Raw genomic sequence first — 25,316 nt, forward strand, 5'->3', positions numbered from 1 at the left:
TCCCTTTGGGGAGATAGAGCGCAATATAAATAAAAGTTAGTTATTGTCACCACCATGGATTGGGCATGGAGTGTGTGGATACCTCCAAGGCCAGTTTGGAGCAATTCTGCTTTGGATTGGCCTCGCAATAACTAGCCAATAGATGAGTCCTTAGTTCATGACACCACCATCTGGAGATGTTCAAAAAGTACACACTCCATGCATTCATTGGCTGGAAACATGGATTTTTAAAAGCCTCTATGTTTCTCTATCACCATTGTCTCTTCCAGACTGGAAAGCTGTGATTCAAAACCATACTCTCTGGCAGTAGTCATAACAGATAGATATATATTGCCCCCTTGTCCTTTTAACTCCAAAGGGTCAGACAGGGAATAAGGTGTAAAACCCCAGACAGACACAAATAAATATCAAGACACCAAAACTATCTTGAAATCTTAAAAAGTGATTTATTTTGCAGGGTGGAAAAGGCCACCGAATGGCCCTGCTCGGATCAGTTGATTCCTCAGCTTTCAGTGTTCGCCAGCTGGCAAATACATTTTTCTGTGGCTCTGTGCTAAATATATTACTGCACGCTGTTGACCTAGACTGTGGCTATGAGAACCTGGAGTTTTAGGCCTGTAGATGACAAATAGCTGTGTGTTCTCTGACTTGTAGGAATAGTTCTTTTATGTACAGATATACTCCAGACCTGTAAGAGATGGAAGACTCTATCTCATCAATCCGTGTTAAGCTCCATTTTGAATTAAAGGTGATATATAAATAAAATAAATAACTTAGGATAAACTTGTTCAAGTTCTTTTCAAAAATTTGACACAAAAATTAGAAAAAAATGACAAGTGCTCCCACTTTATTGGCGCATTTTAGCCAAAAGCATTACTATTTCTTAAGCAGAATATAAAAAGTTACATTGAAGGAGGGTAAAAATGAGACAAATTGACTTCCCCTCCACACATACAAAACTGAGCAATGCTAGGATGATGCTCTGGGTCACAAGATATTACGCTATTAGTACACAATAGTAACAGCATAAGAAAGACTGAGCGAAGGAAGATAGACACTTTTGAACTGTGGTGCTGGAGTAAATTCTGGGAGTACTTTGGACCACAAGATGATCAAACCTGTCCATACTCCAGGAAATAAAGCCTGACTGCTCACTGGGAGGAAGGATATTAGAGGCAAAGATGAAGTACTTTGGCCACATAATGAGAAGACAGGAAAGCTTGGAGAAGAGGATGATGCTGGGGAAAAAGGAAGGAAAAAGGAAGAGGGGCAGACCAAGGGCAAGATGGATGGTATCCTTGAAGTGACTGGCTTGACTTTGAAGGAGCTGGGGGTGGCCACGGCTGACAGGGAGCTCTGGCGTGGGATGGTTCATGAGGTCACAAAGAGTTGGAAGCATTGAACGAATAAACAACACAGTAATGGATTGGCCTCAGCATATTTCTATATTCATATCTCTTCAAGTATTTTTCAAACTGTGTTCTTAACCATTACAATATTTGTGAAGTTATGAAAGTACCTAGGAATATATGACACAGATCACTCTCTCTGACCAACCTTCTTGTTGAGGACACACTGTTGAGACGTAGCCTTGAATTAAGAGGAGAAAAGGGAGAATAGGAACTAAGGTGGCTAAGAAAAGAAATAGACCTTTCTTGACATGGGTAGTGGTGGGGTCTACAATGGTTATGTCTTAAAGCTCCTCCCCTGGCTCCACAACACTGGGATTCTTTTAGCTGGAGGCAGAGGCGGCCCTAGGTAATTTTCAATGGTAAGCAAACAGTATTTTGCCCCCCCCCCCCCCCCAATCACTGATATATATTTTCTGTTCATTGTGTGAGTTCTGTGTGCCATATTTGGTTCAATTCCATCATTGGTGGAGTTCAGAATGCTCTTTGATTGTAAGTGAACTATACATCCCAGTAACTACAACTCGCATATGTCAAGGTCTATTTTCCCCCAAGAGCGCCTCAAGAGCGTCCCTGGGCAAAATCAACTATACTGCAAATGCTTACTTTGCGTAATGGGTTGAGCCGCCCCTGGCTGTAGGATACAGAGCATGGGCAACCAGCGCAACCACAACTGATGAGGTAGTCCTTCAAATATCCAGACCTCAATCCATTTAAGTCTTTACAGATAATTCCAGCTACCAGAACCCTTAAATGTTCTGAGAAACACATTGGGAGCCAGTGAAATGTAAACAAGGTTGATGTAATACAACCAGAAGAGTGGACTTATTCCAGCAAGAGCATGTTGTTTTTAAACGCTCACACATAAAACGTGCTGCAGTTATTGTATCTAGATGTGACCACAATATATGTCGCAGTGGCCAGATCTAATTTCTTGAGGGAAAGAAAGCAATGAGGACAGGTAATACCCAATAGAAGGGATACAAAGGAGAGATTAGGTTGAAAAAAATGATTTTATTTTTTTTAATTTGCCCTATTAATTTTTAATGGTCTTCTTTAGGAGAATACAATTTTTAAATCTGCCTACAGAGATTCCAAAAAGGATAAGCTCAGAAAATACTCTTTTTGGAATCCTTGTAGGAAGTTTTAAAGTTTTATTTCCCCAAAGAAGGTAGTTAAATATCACTGGACCAAAATGCACTGGACTAATTGGAAGAATAAAATTGTCCATTCCATCACTCTGGGATTTTATTTTTTCTCTTTCTCTAGAATTTCTCAAACTAGCTCAAGTTGGGAAAAAATACTCCAACTATAGCAGCAACCTGACCATCCAGGAGCAAAGCTGGTCTCTAGGCTTGGGTGATTCCAAAAAAAAAAAAAAAAAAAAAAGTTCAAAACTCTTTTCGGATGTAGGGGGCACTGGCGATTCGATTTTGAAATGATTTCGGAAATATCAGGAGATCCGAATCGCTTCATTTGCTTCGTTAATGGAAGGTGCCCCTCCCTCCCTCAAGAACCATTAAAATCTCACAGTTTCCCTTCCTTCCCTTGCGGGGAGCTGCGATGCAGAGGGACAAGGCGGGCATGGCTAAGCACAGATTTTAAAACTAACCTCGCAGTTTCCCTTCCTTGGGTAGCAATGAACGGCGATGGATTGCAGAGGGACGAGGAAGGCGTGGGTAAGAACAGCTCTTCCTGAAGGCCACTGGGGATGTGGCCTTCAAGAAGAGCTGTTCTTACTCACGCCCACCTTGTCTCTCTTTGCATCAGCGGCTTTGCACGCCCGGCGATGCAAAGAGGGACGAAGCAGGCATGGTTAAGAACAGCTCTTCCTGAAGGCCACTCCCCCAGTGGCCTTCAGGAAGACCTGTTCTTAGCCATGCCCACTTCGTCTCTCTTTGCATCACCGGGCATGCAAAGCCACATTTGAAAATAATATATTAAATGGCTTGAATTTTTTTAAAAAAAATCTAAAAGGCAAGCCATTTAATATAAGGAAACCATTTTACTGCATCATTCTATATAATAGAGCTTGACATCCATGGATTTTGATATCCATTGGGAGGGTGGGAGCTCCTAGAACCAAACCTCAACAGATCCCAAGGGTCACAGTACTTTCTTCAAGACAAAAATTAGCAAAGATTCACATCCCTGTTATACATACATCCCTACTTGCTGGTCCAGTCCTCTTCCAGTTTTCTTCAAGATCCAAGGTTTGTTGATGGCTAAGAAGAACTAGGAAGGAATCCTGCCTAAAATTTAAGGTCCTTAGTTGTGACAGAACCCTTGACTCCTCATTCAGGCTCAACTTTGGAAATGAAAATAGTGAAGCGGTCCTGAGCCTACATGTCTTTGTGCTCTCAGAGTAAGTTTTGCGTAATCCAGTGAACTTTTTTCTAAGCAAATATGCACACAATCTTTTACACCAATGCTATTAGACTACTGCAACACACTTTATGTGGGGTTGCCTTTGAAGACTGTTTGGAAGCTTTAAGTGTTCCAATGGACGGCCGCCAGATTTCTCACTGGTGTGAGGTACAGAGAGCACACAAGTCCTTGTTATGCCAGCTCCAATGGCTGCCAGTCTGTTACCGAGCACAATTCAAAGTGATGGTTTTAACCTATGAAGCCCTAAATGGTTCTGGCCCAGCTCATCAAGGGGAAAATCTCTGCGTACTCCCACTTCTGATAGCCCAAGAAGCACAGATTTGCCCCACTGCTCATCAAAAACCCCTGACCTTGAAAGCAGTGGCCCAAATTACACTGGCAGCTAAGAAGCATAGAGACATCACACTGGCAATGAAGATCCACATAATTACTGCAATGGTATTCCCCATAGTATCCTATGGATGCAAGAGATGGACAATAAGGAAAGCTGAGTGAAGGAAGATAGACGCTTTTGAACTGTGGTGCTGGAGTAAATTCTGGGAGTACTTTGGACTGCAAGATGATCAAACCAGTCCATACTCCAGGAAATAAAGCCCGACTGCTCACTGGAGGGAAGGATATTAGAGGCAAAGATGAAGTACTTTGGCCACATAATGAGAAGACAGGAAAACTTAGGAAAGATAATGATGCTCAGGGAAATGGAAGGGAAAAGGAAGAGGGGCTGACCAAGGGCAAGATGGATGGATTGTATCTTTGAAGCAACTGGCTTAACCTTGAAGGAGCTGGGGGTGGCGATGGCCAACAAGGAGCTCTGGCAAGGACTGGTCCATGAGGTCGCGAAGAGTGCGACTCTTTGTGAATAAACAATAACAAATAGTAAACAACAACAAAGAAGCTAGGTGCTCACTGACTGCAATATCAAAATAAGTTTATACCTTTTATAGGTTGAGCATCCCTTAACTGGGATTCCAAAATGCAAAATGGGACACATGAATGTACAATGTGCTGCCTGATGGTTCAGTGCCCACAAACTTTGTTCATTGCACAGAACTGTTATAAAGACTGTATAAAATCACCTTCAGGCCATGTGTATAAGGTGTGTATGAAAAATAAATGAATTTCATGTCTAGATTTGGGTCCCATCTCCAAGGCATCTCATTATTTAGTAAAGGTAAAGGTTTCCCCTTGACATTAAGTGTAGTCGTGTCTGACTCTGGGAGGTGTTGCTCATCTCCGTTTCTAAGCTAAAGAGCTGGTGTTGTCTGTAGACACCTCCAAGGTCATGTGGTTACTATGACAGCACTATGACAGTCCCCACTTAAGCCTGGGACTGCTAGGAATTGTGGGAGCTGAAGTCCAAAACACCTGGAGCGAGAGCTGAAGTTGGCCCATGTCTGGTGTAGCTTGAGTGGCTGAGGGGCAAAAGGAAAGGGCCTGAGGCTGTTAGAAATTGTGGGAGTTGAAGACCAAAACACCTGGAGGGAGGGCTGAAGTTGATTCATACCTGGTGAAGCTTAAGCAGAGCCTGAGTCTGTTAAGAATTGTGGGAGCTGAAATCCAAGACACCTGGAGAGGGGGCTCAAGTTGGCCCGTGCCTAGTGTAGCTTAAGTGGTGCATAGAAAAAAAGAAAGGGCATGGGGCTGTAAGGAATTGTGGGAGCTGAACTCCAAAACACCTAGAAGGAGGGCTGAAGTTGACTCATACCTGGTGAAGCTTAAACAGAGCCTGAGTCTGTTAGGAATTGTGGGATCTGAAGTCCAAAACACCTGGAGGGAGGATCCAAGTTGGCCCATGCCTAGTGTAGCTTAAGTGGTGCATAGTGTAGCTTAAGTAGCCCATAGGGAAAAGGAAAGGGCTTGGGGCTGTTAGGAATTGCAGGAGCTGAAGTCCAAAACACTTTGAGAGAGGGCCCAAGTTGGGCCATGCCTGGTGTAGCTTGAGTGGCCCATAGGGAAAAGGAAAGGGCCTGGGGCTGTTAGGAATTGCGGGAGCTGAAGTCCAAAACACTTGGAGAGAGGGCCCAAGTTGGCCCATTCCTTGTGTATCTTAAGTGGCCCATAGGGAAAAGGAATCGGCTTGGGGCTGTTAGGAATTGCGGGAGCTGAAGTCCAAAACACTTGGAGAGAGGGCCCAAGTTAGGCCATGCCTGGTGTAGCTTGAGTGGCCCATAGGGAAAAGGAAAGGGCCTGGGGCTGTTAGGAATTGCGGGAGCTGAAGTCCAAAACACTTGGAGAGAGGGCCCAAGTTGGCCCATTCCTTGTGTAGCTTGACAAAGTCTTAACCCCTTTACAATTTGTAGTTTGGAGAGGCACTAGCTCTTCTTGGCAGAGATGGGTAAAGGCCTTGTCAAACTCCAACTCCCAGGCGTCCATAGCAGTTCAAGTGGGGCCAAACTGGATTCATCCTCCAGTGCAGATGCGCCCTGCGGGGAAATCCAGGTGCGGGGATGGTGGAGTGCAGTTCCCGCCCCAAGCCTCCCTCCCTCCCTCCTTTCCCTCTCCACTCTGAGCTGGCCCAGACTAGCTTCCCTTTGCAGCCCCTCCGTGTTGTACAAGGCTTGTTGTTGCGGGACCTTCCAGCCCCGCTCTCTGCGTGGCTTCATTCGGAGGCGATCTTCTTCGCGAGTGGGGAAGGCGGGGGAGAGTGCCTCCCTTTCTCCCTCCGGTCTTGCTTCGTTTCTGCTCCGGCCGAGGCAAACTTCTCCCCTTCTCGGCCCCGTCTGCTTCTCTCTCCTGCCATGAGCGATGGGGAAAGGCATCCGGGATGGAAGGAGGCGTGAGAGAGGCTTCCTTGGAACCGAGAGGAGGAGGAAGAGGAGGAGGAGGAGGCGGCAAGAGAGACCTCGGACCTAAAGAGACCCCTCCAAGCCTCTAGGGACCCTCGGGCTACTCACTGTGATCCTATCATCACTCTTTTGTTGACATTTCGCTTTCCCTTCCCCGTTGGAAACCAAGCTCAAGCTCCAGGGACTCTCTGGCTAGCTACTTGCCGTGAAATACTTTGAAAAAGAATTGCTTTCCTTTCCCTTCCGGAGAGCAAAGCTGTCTTTCCATACAAGGCTGGAGGAGACCCCCAAAGGCCATCCAGCCCGACCCCTTGCCATGCAAACTTAAAAGAATAGCTCAAGATCTACCAGCAAATCGAAGCGACTTCTTCTCTTTCCACTTTTAGAAACTTTCAAACTGTTTTTATAAGCGCTCTCTGTAAAAGGGGGAACTTTCAGACCGCTTGGATGGCTCTCTGTAAAGGGGGAGATTCTGTTTTTGCAACCTAAGCTTAGACTCTCCCAACCCCAAGGAGTTGGAGTGAAGATTCCTTTCCCAAAGAGAGAAGGGGCCCGTTGGATGGATTTATAAACACTCTCTGTAAAAGGGGGAGATTAGATTGTGGCAAACTCATCTTAAACCTTCCCAAGGAGATTCCTTTCCCAAAGAGGACTCAAGGAGAGGGAAGGGGCCCCGTTTTGCCCACCCCTCAACACAAAAGTGGCCCTAAGTAGATGGTGAAACCTTCTCCGCTGATGGCTGGCCCCAACCGGGTCGGGGAGGAAGCGGAGGTGGCCCAAGGCGCCTGCAAGGGCTGCTGTTCCCCGGCGGGGACGGGAAGCGAAGGCGAAGGCTTGGGCGCAGAGAGCGGGCTCTCCTGGCGCTCCTTCCGCGCGTGGCTCCCTCTGGCCCTGGCGCTGGGCTCGGTGGCGTGGTGGCTGCCTTCCGGAGGGCCCTTCCCGCCCTGGCCGGGGTTTTGTTGGGTCTTGTTGGGCTTCTCCTGCCTCCTCCTGGCCGCCTCGTTGTGGCCGGGCTGGGTCGGGCTCCGCCTGCGCGCAACCGCTTGGCTCTTGGCCGCCTTCTGCTGCTGCTGCTGCTGCCTCGGTGGGGAAGCGCTGTCCCGCCTGGCCTGGTCCCTCGGGGCGGAGGAAGAGGAGGAAAAGACCCAGGAGGAGAAGGAGGAGGAGGAGGAAGAAGAACAGCGGCATCACGGGGAGGAGGAGGAGGAGGAGGAGGGGGAGGAGGGCGAAGGGGCGGCCCGCTTGCTGCCTCTGTTTCTGCTCCTGCTCTTCTCCTCCTCCTCCTCCTCCTCCTCCTCCTCCTCCTCCTCCTCGGGGCTGGGGCTCCGCTGCCTGAGCGGCGGGCGATGGCTGGCGCGGCTGGGCGTCCTCATGCTGGCCTTGGCTAGCGCGCTCCGCCTCGCCTTCGGGCCCTCCTGGCGACCCTACCTGGCCTCCCTCCTCGCCTTGGCCGGCATCCTGGGAGCCAGCTACGCCCGGCACCGGAGGCAGAAGCAGCGGAAGCAGAGGGACAAAGAAGAAGCAGCAGCAGCCAGAAGAGAAGAAGGAGGAAGAAGAGAAGGAGCCGAGGAGCCCTCTCCGGGACTTGCCCGCCCGGTGAAGAAACGGCGGCGCTCCAGTTCCATGATCTCCGCCGAAATGGCCGGCTGCGGCTTGAATAAGTCCCACCGGCGGACCTCGCTGCCCTGCATCCCTCGGGAACAGGTAAGGCACCCCGAGCGGAAGGGCACTTGGAGGGGCTTTGCCGGAAGGAGCGCCCCAAAGTTGAGAGCGGATCGTCCGTGCGTAAAGATGGGGAGAGTGCGTTTTAACTTTGGAAAAGTGAATACAGAAGGTGCACACAATATGCTTCAGCTTCAGGGGCCTCACAGTATTCTTCACCTTCAGGATATCTTCAGTGAGGGCTGGGGTCTTTCATAACCCCGCTGTCCCAGGAGAAGGGGAAGGAGTATTGGGGGGAAGGAGCTCCCCAAAGTTGAGAGCGATAACCCTTGCGTAAAGATGGATTGGAAAGCATGCGTTGTAACTTTGGAAAAGTGAATACAGAAGGTGCACGGTATTCTTCAGCTTCAGAGTATCTTCAGTGGGAACGGGGGTCTTCAAACCCCCCTGTCTTATCCCAGGAGAAGAGTATTGGGAGGGGGAAAGGATGCCCCCAAAGTTGAGAGCGATAATCCGTGCGTAAAGATGGGAAGCGTGCGTTGTGACTTTTGAAAAGTGAATACAGAAGGTGCACGGTTTTCTTTAGGGTATCTTCAGGGGGAACTAGGGTCTTCAAAGCCCCCCTGTCCAATCCCAGGAAAAGAATATGGGGGGGGGAAGATACCCCCAAAGTTGAGAGTGATAATCCGTGCGTAAAGATGGAAAGCGTGCGTTGTAACGTTGGAAAAGTGAATACAGAAGGTGCACAGTATTCTTCAGCTTCAGGGTATCTTCAGTGGGGACTGGGGTCTTCAAAGCCCCCCTGTCACGTCCCAGGAGAAGAGTATTGGGAGCGGAAAAGAGATCCCCAAAGTTGAGAGCGATAATCCATGCGTCAAGATGGAGAGTGTGCGTTATAACTTTGGTAAATTAAATACAGAAGCTGCACGGTATTCTCCAGCTTCAGGATATCTTCAGTGAGGGCTGGGGTCTTTCATAGCCTCGCTGAGGTAGTTCATAGCCCCCCTGCACCAGAAGAAGTGTATTTAGAGGGGGAAATATGTCCCCAAAGTTGGGAGCTGATGATCCCATGCTTTTAACAACTTTGGAAAAGCGAATACCGAAGCTGCACAGGATTCTTCAGTTTCAGGGTATCTTCAGTGAGGGCTGGGGTCTTTCATAGCCTCGCTCTCCAAGGAAAAGACAATTGGGAGGGGGAAAGATGTCCCCAAAGTTGAAGACAAAATGGGGAGTGTGCGTTCTAACTTTCCCAAAGAAGACGCACCACATTCTGCAGCCTGGGGGTCTATCTGCTGAGGATTGGATCCCGACTTGCTGCTTCTGGCCCTTTTCTTGCCCTAGCCTTTTATTTCTTGGGGTGAAAAGGGGGGCGTGTGGGACCCACGCGCGGGGCAGAAGTGAAAGAGACGCGAAAGTTTTCGGGGAAGTTGGGAGGCCGATGTTGTTTTGTGCCGGCTTTCAGGGTCCCAAGACAGAACAAGGCTTTCAGGATCCCAAGACAAGACAAGGATGCATACACACTGTAGCATGAAGGCAGTTTGAGACCACTTGAACTGCCATGGCTCAATGCTATAGAATTGTGAGCTATATACTTTGGGAAAACACTCTTTAGCATAGAAGGCTATACAACCTGGGCTCCTCTATGCCATAGCACTGAGCCATGGCACTTCAAGTCTGTCAGACTCTTAATTCTATATTATAGGGCAGGCATGGGTAAGCTTTGGCTCTCCCTCCAGGTGTTTTGGACTTCAACTCTCACAATTCCTGGCCTCAGGCCCCTTCCTTTCCCCCCTCAGCCGCTTAAGCGGCTGAGGGGGGAAAGGAAGGGGCCTGAGGCCAGGAATTGTGGGAGTTGAAGTCCAAAACACCTGGAGGGAGAGCCAAAGCTTACCCATACCTGGTATAGGAGGATTCCAAGATGCCTAATCTTGGAGCCTATTTTCTTTTTCCTTCGCCTTTTTGTCCAGGGCTGGCATGAAAGACACCAGTGTACCCATTAGAAGTGTAATGTCAGGATGAAGAATTTTGTGCAGCTTTTGTATTTAAGTCTTCTTTTAAAATAATAATAATAATAACAACAGCCATAAAGTTGTTGTTTACATACAAGGCCTCTTGTTTATATGACAAGGCCTCTTGTAGTCAGTGGGGCATTTTTGGAGTGAGTGTACCTCAGGGAAGCTGGGTGCTGCGTTGCATAACTTGAGATAACTTCACTTTCAAAATTATTTGGAGGACTGTGTCAGAGATGCCTGAGCCTGTGCAAATCTTTTCTCCTCGATGGGAAGTGTAATTCTCCCTCTGTTTGCAGGCTCTAGAGTCAATGCACTAGTCCTCTTATTATTGAGGGTGAAATAATAAAGTGTTTGGTCTTTTTTTAAAAGAAGGCTTGATCCATCCAAGGTGGACAGATTTTCAGAGCTAATGTGTCCAGTGCGTGTTATTGGCCTGCTGCATTGTTTGCATCTTGATTCCTCTGTTGCCATTTTTTTTTGCACACCTAGCTTTTGGTTATAGTTAGAATTCTACAGATGCTGTGGTGGCTCAATGGGTTAAACCCTTGTGCTGGCAGGACTGCTGATTGAAAGGTCAGCGGTTGGAATCCAGAGAGTAGGGTGAGCTCCCATATGTCAGCTCCAGCTTCTCATGCAATGACATGAGAGAAGCCTCCTACAGGGTGGTAAAACATCCCGGTGTCCTCTGGGCAACATCCTTGCAGACACCAGGAGCGACTTTCAATTTCTCAAGTCGCTCCTGACATGAAAAAAGTGGTGGATTTGCTTCATTTTTGGCACCCAGTGTGTGGTTTTTATTTATATGAATCTGGCTAAGGGGTAAAGGGAAGAGTTTTTAATCTATTTTGGAAACTTTTATGGAACTTTTGGAAATAGGTGCAGAAATGTACTTTCTTTGCGATACAAGGATAATCATTGTGCATTTTTTTTTGTCGTGTCAGGAGTGACCTGAGAAACTGCAAGTCGCTCCTGTTGTGAGAGAATTGGCCGTCTGCAAGGACGTTGCCCAGGGGATGCCCGGATGATTTGATGTTTTTATCATCCTTGTGGGAGGCTTCTCTCATGTCCCCACATGAGGAGCTGGAGCTGATAGAGGGAGCTCATCCGCCTCTCCCCGGATTCGAACCTGTGACCTGTCGGTCTTCAGTCCTGCCGGCACAGAGCTTTGAAATTGTGGAAATGGATGTCAGCTCCGAAGGTGCTTGATTTCCCCCTCTGGAATGATCCATAGTTAGATGAAGCAAAACACATGGATTTAATGCTAACTGTGAACTTTCAAAAGTCTTTAACTGAGTTCTTGACCATATATATAAGTTTGCAAAGATTATGATTTTTAAGCAAACATGCAGATTGATCATTTACATAAATTTATTTGTGTGCCATGCAGAGTTGAGTGTGATTTATTGCCAGATTCAGTATATATTATTTCACCTTTACTTGAAAGTAAGTTGCACTAGAATCAGTGGGCTTCTTAGGTCCCTTCCAGGTAGCCATATAACCCAGAATACCAAGGCAGAAAATCCTATAATATCTGCTTTGACCTGCGTTATCTGAGTCCACACTGCCACATATTCCAGTTCAAAGCACGTAATGTGGGATTTTATTCAGTGGTGTGGAAGGGGCCTTATTTGTATGTCTCAAGTTTGATGACCCCTTTAAAATGCAAGTATTTCAGTTTCAGTGGATTGTGGGTTTGTTCCTTGGCAACATTTTTCAATGGATTCTATAAGTGTTACAAATTATTTAGAGATATTCCATCAATGTTTTTAATGCCTCAACTTTTGTTCTTGTGCTGCAGTAAAAAAATAATCAGTTTTAATGGCACCTTTTTCTTAGCGGCTGTGGTAGGAAGATGGGTGTTTTGGAATGATATTTTTCAGTCTTATTCACTCCTATTGCTCCTGATGGTGCAATGGGTTAAACCCTTGGGCTGGCAGAACTACTGACTGGGATAGTTGGCATTTTGAATCCAGAGAGCAGGGTGAGCTCCCATCTGTCAGCTCCAGCTTCTCATGTGGGGACATGAGAGAAGCTTCCCACAGGATGGTAAAACATCTGGGCATCCCCTGGGCAACATCCTTGCAGGCGGCCAATTGTTTCACACCAGAAGTGACTTGCAGTTTCTCAAGTCGCTCCTGATGCACACACACGCACAAACCCTATTGCAAAGTCAGATTGGCTAATCAGATGGGAGTTTTATTCAGTGTGTTTTGGTCAAGAGCAAATCGACTTTATTTAAATAACACTTGGAGTTATTGACGGAGATGAGAATATATTTTCATATTCTCTCTGCTTACAAACAGTGGTGTTTTTTCCAGGCAGTGACATCAAACAAACTTTTTTGGTGTGGGTGGCCGTTTTCTCTTCCACTACTCCCACCTTGCATTGTTTTATGGTTACTTTTGACTTCTTTCTCAGACTCCCTGTTTAATCCATTTGTGGCTGGATTTCCCACCAGTGCACTTAGACAGCTTTTAACAGAACAAAGTATGTACAAAAGAGAAATTTTCAGAAGAAGCAGCACGAATAGAAATGCAGAAAACTGGCTTGCATTCCAGCACTTTATGGGTATATGTGAAATATAGTTCTGTAGCCCAGTTAAATATACATAGAGAGAAGACACTCAGGTGATGCTGGACAATATTGATTTTATTTTATTTACTTGCAAGATGCAGATTTTTTCCCCAGCTGCTTTTTGTATCCTTTGCTTGCAGCAGCTTCTCAAATCACCATAATTTATGGTGTAGTACAAATTAGTATCCTTAATTGGGTTTCTATTCATCTGTCTGTAGTCAATTATACAACAGGCACGAAATTAGAGGCAGCAAACAACACTTCCATTGAGCGATTCAGTTTCTTAGCTTGAGGGATGTTTGAGATCTCCCTAATCAATACAAAAAATTTAAGCTGCCATCTGTTTCGATCCTTAGGAATGCTGGCATAATTTTTCTCTTTTTGGGTCTGTAGTATAGCTAAACTACGTACTTCTCTTAATGTAAAAAATGGGAAAATGTGTGTCTATGGGGTATATTTCCAATATTTTTAATTTAAGTTTATGAACTTCTCCTTCATCTGAAATCTCAAGATGTTGCGAGTTTTGCTCTAAGACAATAAAAAGCTTCTGCCAGGAATGAGGGACTCCACTTTTACTTTGTCCTATGTAGAGAATGAAGCTGTGATAGTGAAGTCGGTGCATTTGCTCAGCCTCGTAAAAGAGCACGAGTGTGCTGAAAGTTGACCTTAGAGCAGATATCAAAAAGGGCCTTAAAATAAATAAAAATAAGACAGACATCTCCCAAATTTTGTGAGATTTCCTAGGACTGAGGCATCTTGCATTGGAAAAATTGCAAAGTTTTTGAGACGTGTAGGAATTGAATTTAGCTGCATTAAATGCAAAAGTTCTGAACTCTACATTGGGTTGACTCTGAAAAATTGAACAATAATAACAATACTGTATTTCTTAGATTCTAAACTGCCTTCAATTGCAAAATGTACACATGGCTTTTTTGTCAAGCCTTTGACCATGTTTAGAAACCCTTAATTAACATATTTAAGGACCTAGAGATTATTTTACTGTGCACTTTATGAGACCAATATTGATTGCAGTTGTTTTATACCTGCAGCTATTGTTGTTTTTTTACTGATCTTAACTAGGGGGATTTTGCAATGTTTATGTTCACTGTTGCTGCTTTGTGTTGTTGTCTTTGCACTTTTTGTATATGATGTGTTTGCACCTTTGATTGCTTTGTGAGCTCCGCCAAGTTCCTCTGGGAGATGGTGGTAGGGTATAAATAAAGTTTTATTATTATTATTATTATTATTATTATTATTAATAATAATAATAATAATTTCAGTACCACCAACAGAATACACACACACACACACACACACGCCATCCATGATTCTAAGATACTTCCCATTTTTAGAAATGTCTATATAGGAAATTGTTTCTCAACTTAGGGGTTGGGACCCCAGGGGGGGTCGCGAGAGGGCTTCAGAGGGGTCACCAAAGACCATCAGAAAACACAGGGGGTTCTGTGTGGGAAGTTTGGCCCAATTCTCTCGTTGGTGGGGTTCAGAATGCTCTTTGATTGTAGGTGAACAAAAAAATCCCGTCAACTACATCTCCCAAATGTCAAGTTACACCAGTGTTCACATTTGGGCATATTGAGTATTTGTGCCAAGTTTGGTCCAGACCCATCATTGTTTGAGTCCATAGTACTCTCTGGATGTAGGTGAACCGCCACTCCAAAACTCAAGGTCAGTGCCCACCAGACCCTTCCAGTATTTTCTGTTGGCCATGGGAGTTCTGTGTACCAAGTTTGGTTCAGTTCCATCGTTGGTGGAGTTCAGAATACTCTTTGATTGTAGGTGAACTATAAATCCCAGCAACTACACCTCACAAATGTCAAAATTTGGATGTATCGGGTATTTGTGCCAAATTTGGTCGAGGGAATGAAATTACATGCTGCATATCAGATATTTATATTACGAATCATAACAGTAGCAAAATTACAGTTATGAAGTAGCAATGAAAATAATGTTAAGGTTGGGGGTCACCACAACATGAGGAACTGTATTAAAGGGTTGCAGCATTAGGAAGGTTGAGAAACACCGATATAGGGGGAAAGTATATTTTAGAATAGAAGAAATCTGGTAATAATAAGCACAAGTTTTATTAGCATTTCTTCTCCTGGTACTACTATTTATCTAATGCCATCAATGTACATAGTGATGGTTAGTTACACAATTTTCCTCTGATTTGAATTCCGATCTCCTGAAATGAATGCTGCAGTTCCTTTGAAGCAATCTACATGGTTGCTCCCATTAAGTTAACTTGAAAAAATTATGATAAATTATTTTATACATAAGCTAGAGATTGAGGTGGAAGTGCCTTGATTGGTGTCAGCAAGTAAACAAATATCAACAAAGAAAATATATCAAAAGATTGTGACTTCATCATGATAGAAAGCAATGCTGGGATTATTTCTGGACAAAAAAGTTGCAGGTGTTTGAGAGCAGAGGCAGATGTGCAGCCACAAAAGGATATACACGTGTCTTTTGAGTGGTTGTCGTCTTTGGAAGCTACTCTGTGCCAGGTTTTTGTGAAAGCTATTTTTTTCTTCAAAAAAGGGAAAGCTCCCACACGGAATGAATTGTCATCAAGCAGAGATATAGTTTTTTTTTTTTGCAATCCACACCAGACATGTGCATGAAAGTGGTGCCGTTTGGGGCAGGTTTCACAGCTTGAGTTGGACACATATTTCATTAAATGTTTCTATCATTTCAGCTGCTATTATATTTAGTGTCATTCATATTTGTAGTACAATACAAGGAAAAAGGAAGATAGGTCACTGCCCAAAGGTACTTAACACTTAAATCTAGGCCTTATAAAAGTTAGGAATCCTTAAATCTGTTGAAGCCTGGCGAATTGTGTTTTGTTGCTTAAGAAAGCTTCAGTTTTTGCTGTTCCCTAGACGGGTTATCAGGCAGTCAGTGGGCCATGGTAGATGGCTAAGTAGAAATTTGGTCAGTTTTTGTGGATCACAAGATATCTAGATCAGATTCAAAGTGTGATGATGAGGGATGAATAGAAGGAAGAGAAGGGAGGCATGATAGACTTAAACACAGTAAAACAGACATGGAAGCAAATGCTGTTTAACTAGAGATGGATTGATGTTTCATTCACTCCATCGTTATTTTTTTTTTTTGTGTGTGTTAAAAAACTGGGATTTCTGGATTTTGCCTTTCTCCGTTTACAAAGTTTTGTGGGAAAGATATGAATGTCTGTAATAATAACAACATAGAAGAATCATAATTGTTATGCTGAGAGTCATAAATATGACCAATGTGCTCAAAGCAAATTGATGTACCATATATATTCCAGTGTAAGCCAAATTTTTCAGCCCATATTTTAGGATGAAAAAGCCTCCCTTGGCTTATACTTGAGTCAAGGTTATTTATTATTTTACTCTGTTATTATTATTTTTATTACATTTATTATTTTACTCTATTATTATTATTACATTTACATTATTTTATTATATTTATTATTTTACTCTATTATTATTACATTTACATTATTTTGCTCTATTACTATTACATTTATTATTTTACTCTATTATTACTGTTATTGTTACACTTACATTCATTTACTTTATTATTATTGTTATTATTACATTTATTAATAATAAATTTAATAATAATATTTTACTATTTATTATTTTACTCTGTTATTATTATTTTTATTACATTTATTATTTTACTCTATTATTATTATTACATTTACATTATTTTATTATTTTATTACATTTATTATTTTACTCTATTCATTATTATTACATTTTCATTATTTTGCTCTATTATTATTACATTTATTATTTTATTCTATTATTACTGTTATTATTACACTTCCATTATTTTACTTTATTATTGTTATTATTATTACATTTATTATTTTACCATCTTTATTATTATTACATTTATTATTTTACTCTGTTAATACAGTTATTATTACACTTACATTATTTTACTTTATTACTGTTGTTATTATTATTGCATTTATTATTTTACCATCTTTATTATTATTGGATGGATACGTAAGAACATTTACATAGAAGGTTATAATAATAATAATAATCATCATCATCATCATCATCATCTTTATTTATACCCCGCCATCATCTCTCCAAAGGGGACTCGGGGCAGCTAACATGAGGCCAAGCACAGAATTGCAGTACAACAAAATAAAATAAAATACAAACAGCAAATAATAACATCAAAATAAAATACATAAAATAACAGAAAATGAAATAAACTGATGCAAAATAACGTGATGAAGAAATAAAATAAAAGCACAGTGGGTGGGCAGAGTAAGATTGATAAAATCCTGGATGAGATAAGTAAATGGAGAAGAATGTGTCTGTGGGGGAGCTCAGAAAGGGTGATCAATGACATCGAGCCTTCATTAAAGACAAGGAAAAGTGCATCATGAGGACAGAACTATAGTTGGGACGGACATGATATGGGGATATGTGTTCACTCGTCAAAGGCACTCTGGAAGAGCCAGGTTTTTAGGTCTTTTTTAAAGGCTGCCAGGGTTTTTTTATTTATCGTGTCAGGAGCAACCAGACAGTAGTATTACATTTTTAATAAAGCAAACAAACAAGCAAACAGCCAAAACACAAAGTTTGCAAGCTTGGTAGTTGATTAAATGTCCTTTGACCAGTATCTGGCCACTTGGAGTGCCTCTGGTGTTGCCGCAAGGAGGTCCTCCATTGTGCATGCAGCAGTGCTCAGGTTGCATTGCAGCAGGTGGTCAGTGGTTTGTTCAGGTCAGTGGCTGCCAGGGTGGGGGCTTGCCTAATCTCACTAGGTAGAGAGTTCCAAAGCTGAGGGGCCACAACGGAGAAGGCTGCCTCCCTCCTCTCCACAAGCCAAACTTGTGATGGAGGTGGGAGTGAGAGGAGGGCCTCCTCCAAGGATCAGGGGATCCTCGGGGGTGGTTGTTTGTTGGTGTTGTTTGTTGGTCATTCAGTAATGGTTTAATCAGAGTTGGACAGTCTTATCTTAAATTACACTTTTATGTAAATATTCAAAAACATTTAATCTACTGATGCTTCAATTAATGTAATTTTATTTGTATCTATTTTTATTTTGAAATTTACCGGTAGCTGCTGCATTTCCCACCCTCAGCTTATACTCAAGTCAATACATTTTCCCAGTTTTTTGTGGCACAATTAGGTGCCTCAGCTTATATTCGGGTCAGCTCAAAATCGAATATATATGATATATTGTTTCCCATATGCTCGTTTATTGAACATCCATTTTTGAAATACAGAAATCCACCTGGAAAGACTGTAGTATATTCTGTAGTATATTCACAACTGAATTTATATCTAAATAATAAACCGAGTACAGTGGAATAATTAAAAGAAAAAAATAATAAACCATCTGCTACCAATCGGCTTTAGGTCTTTGAGCTTGAAGACTTTGTGTTGGATTTCAGTTTTTTAAAAAAACAAAACTGTGTATATGAAATAAAGTGAAACTGTCTGATTCATCTATCCAGGTAGAAGGCTGTGAGTGGTGCTTAGACTTGAATTTGAGAGCTTAGATTCAAAGCCTGGATTTGAATCTGTGCTTTCATTCATATGTATGGCGCTCAATTAGGATTGTCATATGCTTCTAGCAGTCTTAACTTTTAACAGGATGATACAACTGGAGATCTTGGTAATAGCTATACTACGTTTGGCCAGTGCAGATATGGTTGAGAATTTCATTTGGTTCATTTTTGGATAAGTAGCATTTCTTCATAGATAGGATGGGGAGAATATGAGATTGTAAAAATCCCCAACTAGTTAAAATAAATAAAGATCAGGAGAAAGTAAAAGAGACAACTCTGTTAAACCCTAAATGCAATGTGTTGAGATTTGGCTGTTGTGGGGATGTGATTAGTTTTTGATACCTTGCTCTTAGATTTCATTTGTGTTGTTTGGTTGTCATTCACAGAGAGATTGCTTAAAAGGTGCAGTGTGGCAGGAATAAAAATATACCATTAGCAATAACAATACTAGTAACATAATTTACTGTTATTTACATCACTCCATATGAATGCCAACAGAAAGATTTCTTCTCTAGGGAAGTTTACATTTGTACATTGTTGGTGGGAAATGGCATGCAGGTTTGAGGGGATTTAGGCAAATAAAGTTACATATAGTATCAGAAGGTAGGGCATAAATACCCTAAAGGCACCTGTCTGATCTTGAAAGCTAACATGGTTTAGCTCTAGTTTGTACTTGGATGAGAGTAGGCTGAGAGGAGATATGATAGCCATGTATAAATATGTGAGAGGAAGCCACAGGGAAGAGGGAGCAAGCTTGTTTTCTGCTTCCCTGGAGACTAGGACGGGGAACAATGGCTTCAAACTACAAGAGAGGAGATTCCATCTGAACATGAGGAAGAACTTCCTGACTGTAAGAGCTGTTCAGCAGTGGAACTCTCTGCCCCCGAGTGTGGTGGAGGCTCCTTCTTTGGAACCTTTTATACAGAGGCTGGATGGCCATCTGTCAGGGGTGATTTGAATGCAATATTCCTGCTTCTTGGCAGGGGGTTGGACTGGATGGCCCATGAGGTCTCTTCCAACTCTTTGATTCAATGATTCTATGAGAGATTGCCAATGAGTACCAAGTGCTGTAGCCTATATTTCAGAGGAAGGAATTAGCAAAACCACCTCTGAATATTCCTTGCTTAGATATTCCTTGCTTAATATTTAACCTCTAATAAATTCATTGGGTTGTCATGAGTCAACAGACATCTTGAAAGCACATTGCCGCTCTGAGTCACCTCCGGGTTGATATGAGCGGGGTAGAAATAATGCAAATAAATAAATAAATAGTACATATATACATCCATTGCATCTTCTAGCATGTGAGTCTGTCCAATCTTGCCTTGTACTGTCAATTTAGTGATTTTTCAGGGTCACCAGCTACCTGCTAGCTATTCCTTTCCACTTATTGAAATGCCAGGAATTGAACTTAGGACCTTCTGTTTGGGATTCCTATCAATGCCAGTAGTTACAGTGGGGATCCAGTGCCAACATATACATATGCTGGGAGAGGGCAATGGCCAAACAACTGAGAGCATTTGTTTCTACTAGGGAAAACAATTCATAGTTCCTTCTACCCTTTTGTTGTTGTTGTTTTCCTTTTGTAAACCAGGTTGATTGATTTCCTTTCTGCTGTAGCCTTGTAACAATGACCCTAACATTGTTTCACCACTGTTAATTCTACTTTTTGACATATGCATGTAGGACTCAGGTTGGTAGGATGTTGCTGCTCTGCATGTCATGTTGGCTGGGCTCCCATGGGCAACTGGTTGACAGCTATAGGAACACAATATTAGATTATAATTTTTTTTATTGAGTTTTCACCATAATAAACATAGACATAAAAACAGAGAAACAGAAAGTGACATAATCACACATTAATAACCCACCACCACAGATATAGGACCCCAAAGCACCCAAGAGAAGAAAAAGAAGAAAAATTAAAAAACAATACACGTCCTATTCTACACCCTAGTGCGACTTCCTTTCGTCTTACTTTCCTCTAATACATTTTCCAGAACCTCCTTTCCTTCTTTTCTTTACTTCCAGTGTCACAAGTTAATATATACAAGGAGGGTTTTGTACGTTTCTTTCCCACTCTCTTATTTAGATTACTTTTAACCATTCTCTCTTTCCGATATATTCTTCCAGAGGATTCCAATCTGTTTGTTTCATCCCTTGACCGTTACAATGTCTTAACCAAAATGTTAATTCATCCATATCCTTAATATCAATAATTTTTCTTATCCAGTCCATTTTTTGAGGGATTTTCTCCTGTTTCCACACTTTGGCTAGTATCATTCTCGCTGCTGTGGTTAAAAAGGTAAATAACTTCTCAGTATTTTTATCTTTAAATGTTTCCGGATCAAACATGCCCAGTAGGTACATTTCTGGCCTGAACGGAAATTCCTTTTTTAATATTATTTTGCATTCTTTATGAATCATTTTCCAATATTCATTAATTTTTCCACACGACCACCAAAGATGATAGAAAGTGCCCTCTTGACTTTTACATTTCCAACACTTATTGTCAATCTGTTTATTCATAATGTTCAATTTTTGGGGGGTCATGTACCACCTATGCAGCATCTTCAACCAGTTTTCCTGGAGGTCCGATGCATAGGTGTATTTCAGCCTCTTTGTCCATATAGCTTCCCATTCTTCTAGTCGAATTACCCTTCCAATATTTTTGGCCCATCGTATCATGGAGTCTTTTATGACTTCCCTTTCTGTTGCCCATTCTAGCAATTTTTTATATATTTTTGTAATTATCTTTTTCCCCCCTTTCTGTAATTTATCCCAAAAATCTTCTTTGGTTCCAAAACCCTTTTCTTTGTCTCGTTTGAATATTTCCTGCACTTGCCTGTAATGCAACCATGAAACATTGTTAAATTTACTTCTAATTTCTTCCTGTGATTTCAACATATACATGTCTCCACTCTTAATTAACAAATCACTATAAGTCGGCCAATGCGTCCAGCCTAGAAGTCGTCTTTGATTTGCTTCTAGGGGCGAGACCCACTGAGGAGTTTTCTCAAAAAGGTAACTTTTATAATGCTCCCAAATTTTCAATAATGCTGACCGAATGAAATGGTTTCCGAAATTTTTTTCTTTATGTTTTCCTTCATACCAAATGTATGAATGCCATCCTTTTCTTAGGTCGAAACCTTCCAACGTTAAAATTTTCACATTAGCTAATTTACTCCATTCTAGGATCCACATTAAAGCTGCTGCTTCATAATATAATTTCAAATTAGGTAAACCAAATCCTCCCTTTTCCTTCTCCGTGTTCATAATTGTTACATTAATCCTGGGTTTTTTGTTTTTCCAAACAAATTTCGTAATATCACTATTCCATTCTTTGAAGTAGTTATTATTCCTTATGATTGGCAAATTTTGAAAAAGATATAACATTCTAGGCAGAATATTCATTTTAACCGCTGCAATTCTCCCCAACATGGATAGGTTCAATTTTCCCCAGTTTGACATTTCTTGTTTAATCTCTTTCCATTTGCTTATATAATTGTTTTCAAGTAATTGGAGATTTCTAGCTGTTACCCAAATCCCCAAGTATTTAATTTTGGGTACTACCTTAATTCCCGCTATTTCTTCTAATTTTTTTTGATTTGCCCGTGTGATATTCTTCGTGAGTAGCATTGTTTTTGATTTGTTTATTTTTAAGCCTGCTACTTCTCCATATTCCTCTAATTTATTTATCCACTTTGTAATATTTTCTCTCGGGTTTTCAATTATCCCTATAAGGTCATCGGCAAACGCCCTGATCTTATATTCTTGTTTGTCCAGTTTTATACCCTTCAAAGTAGCGTCTTTTCTAATATCCTTTAACAAGGTTTCCAGGGCAAATATAAATATTAGGGGTGACAGGGGGCATCCCTGTCTTGTTCCTTTTTCAATTTTTATATCCTCTGTCGAAATTCCATTGATTAATAATTTTGCGTTTTGACCCTCATAGATCGCTTCAATGGCATTTTGGAAGTGGAAACCAATGTCTATCTCTCGGAATAGGAATTTGAAAAAGTCCCAGTTCATATTGTCGAACGCTTTCTCAGCGTCGACAGTCAGTAGAGCCATTTCCTTTTGGTAATGTGTTTCGTAGTATTCTAAAACATCTAACACAGTTCTAACGTTGTCCTTTATATTTCTGTTTGGGAGGAAACCGCTTTGCTCCTCCCCAATCCAGTCTTTTAAGAAATCTTTGAATCTATTGGCTAATATACTTGTAAAAATTTTATAGTCCGAGTTCAGTAATGAAATGGGCCTATAGTTTTTCATTTCTTCCTTTGCGGTTCCTTCCTTATGAATCAGGATGATATCTGCCTCCTTCCATGAATTTGGGATCTCCTGGTTTTCCAAGGCATTATTTAATACTTTTTGTAGAGGTATTACAATTTCTTCTAACATTGTTTTATAAAAGCAAGCAGAATATCCATCAGGTCCCGGAGCCTTATTGTTTTTTAAGTTTTGGATAGCTTTTTTAATTTCATCCAGTGTGATTGGTTTATTCAGTTTCTCCCTTTGTTCTTCTGAGATTCGATCTAATTTTTGTCTACTCAAATAATGCATAATTTTCTCCTTATCTATATTCCCCTTAGTATATAGATCTTGATAGAATTTGGTGAATTCTCTCAATATCTCTTTTTCGGTAGTTATCGTCTTTTCACCTAGAGTTATTCTATTTATTATTTGAGTTTGTTTCTTTTTTCTTAGTTTTCTTGCCAACCACCTCCCTATCTTATTTGCATTTTCAAAGGAGGATTGTTTAATAAACTTCAATTGCTTTGCCAATTCTTCTATCTCTAAATTATGTTTCTTTTTCTTGAGTAATTCCAACTCTTTAGTAATTTCTCCGTTCTCTGGATCGCTTTTTAGCTCCGTTTCTTTCCTACTAATTCCAGCTTTCAAATCATTCATTTTCGAATTTTTAATTCTATTTCTTATCGTGTTATGCTGAATAAAATGCCCCCTCATGACTGCTTTGTATGCGTCCCAGACTGTTGTTATCTTAGTATCTTCATTGTTATTTATTTCGAAATATTCTCTCGATTTCTCCTTATATTTATCTATATCTCCTTGTACTTTTAATAAATTATCATTGAGCTTCCATCTTCTCCTTGGTTTCCTATAGTTAATATTCATTATTATCGGGCCATGGTCCGAAATATCTCTTGGAAGAATTTTTATCTTATCTACTTTCAACGTTAGAGATCTTGTAGTCCATACCATATCTATTCTGGACCAGACCGCGTGTCTGCCAGAATAGAATGTAAAGTCTTTTTCTTGGGGGTTATGTACTCTCCAGGTATCATCTAGGTCAAATTCCGCTTTTAACGTAAGAAAACTCTTAGGTAGACTACTTTGGTTTCCTTTATTATATCTTCCCTGCCGTCTTGTTCTATCATTCTGTGTATCTATTATGCCATTGAAATCTCCCATTATTATCAAATGATCAATTTGTAAATTTAACAGATTTTCTTTTAATATTTTAATGAATTTTGTTTTCGGGCCGTTGGGGGCGTATATATTGCATATTATCAATGCTTCGGTACCTAATATTATTTTCACTATTACGATTCTGCCATCTTGGTCCCGGTAGACCAATTCTGATTGAAATTGTTCATTAATGTATAAAGCAACCCCTTTTTTCTTTTCTACTGCCGAGGAGTGATATAGTTTTCCCAATTGTTTTTGTTCTAAATAGGCTGTATGTTTTTGCGATATATGTGTTTCCTGTAATGCAATAATACTATATTTACCACACTTTAATTGTTTGAATAACTTTTTCCTTTTATTAGGGGAATTCAATCCATTCACGTTATTAGAAAAACAGTTAATTTGGTACGTAAACTCTGTCATTTCATTCATCTGTTGGTACCACTTCTGATTCTTCTCCTTCTTCCTCATCATCTCCATCTTCGTTAGTCGATTGCATTTCTGCTGTAGCTCCTTTTAGTTCTGGGGACTTTGATCTTTTCCTCTTTGGCTTCTTTCCTCTTTCCGCTGATTTGGGTGTTGTTCTTATTACTTTCTCTTTCTCCAGTCTTTTGTAAAAATCCTTAGCCTTTTCCTCTGATGTAATCCAATATTTTTCTCCCTTATATGTTGTCATGATTCCCTCACTTTTTTCCCACCTAAATCTTATGTTCAGTTTTTTAAGCTCATCTGTCAAGAAAAAGTATTTCTTGCGCTTATTTAGAACCGTTAGGGGATATTCTTTGAGAATCAAGATTTTTGTATCTTTGTAAAAAAGTGGTTTTTGCGTATTTTGTCTCAGGATGTCATCTCGGGTCTTTTTTCTCACAAATTTCACAATTATGTCCTTAGGAACTTTATGTTTCTTTGCATAACTGGTTTGAATTCTGAATACTCTGTCAATTTCATTATTCATGTCTTGTTCCGGGCATTCCAGTATTTTTGCTGTTATCTTTATCATTATTTCTCTTATGTCTTCATTTTCAGTTTCCATAACATTTCTAAATCTTAATTGATATTCCGTCTCATTTTGTTCTAATTTCTCCTGCAGTTTTTCTAGTTTTGCATTTTTATTATCCAATTGTTCCACCTTCTTCTGTATTTTAACTTGGGTTTTTTCAATTTTTACTTTATCTTTTTTAAGATCACTAATTTCTTTATTCATTTTCCCTAATTCTTCTCTCAGATCTTTTTTAATTTCCGCCATTTCTTCCCGAATCAATTTCTGTTGTTCTTCATGCCTTATTGCTCTCTTTTCAAAATCCTTTTGCAACACATCCTGTTTTTCAGACAATTTCTGTATTTCTTTTAGTATATCCTTCCATCCCGTTGGTCCCATAGTTCCTGATGTCCCTGCTGTACTTGCTGTATTTGTATCTTCTTGTCCTGAGCCCCTTCTCAATGATCCTTTTATATCCTTCGGTTCTGTTTTCTGTTTGGGGGTTGTCATTTTGTGGTTATA

At 41.2% G+C, this 25,316-nt stretch overlaps 1 protein-coding gene across 1 annotated transcript in view; it reads left to right on the forward strand.

Moving 5' to 3' along the window:
- Positions 1-6,300: 6,300 nt before the first annotated feature.
- The window catches only part of PDE3A (phosphodiesterase 3A), a 281,361-nt gene continuing 262,345 nt past the window's right edge, over positions 6,301-25,316 (forward strand). The window contains exon 1 of the mRNA XM_067469301.1: positions 6,301-8,287. Coding sequence (XP_067325402.1) covers positions 7,298-8,287 — 990 coding nt within the window. The 5' untranslated portion in view covers positions 6,301-7,297. The remainder of the gene's footprint in view (positions 8,288-25,316) is intronic.

Source organism: Anolis sagrei, chromosome 5 (assembly GCF_037176765.1).
Source record: "Anolis sagrei isolate rAnoSag1 chromosome 5, rAnoSag1.mat, whole genome shotgun sequence".
NCBI lineage: Eukaryota > Metazoa > Chordata > Lepidosauria > Squamata > Dactyloidae > Anolis > Anolis sagrei.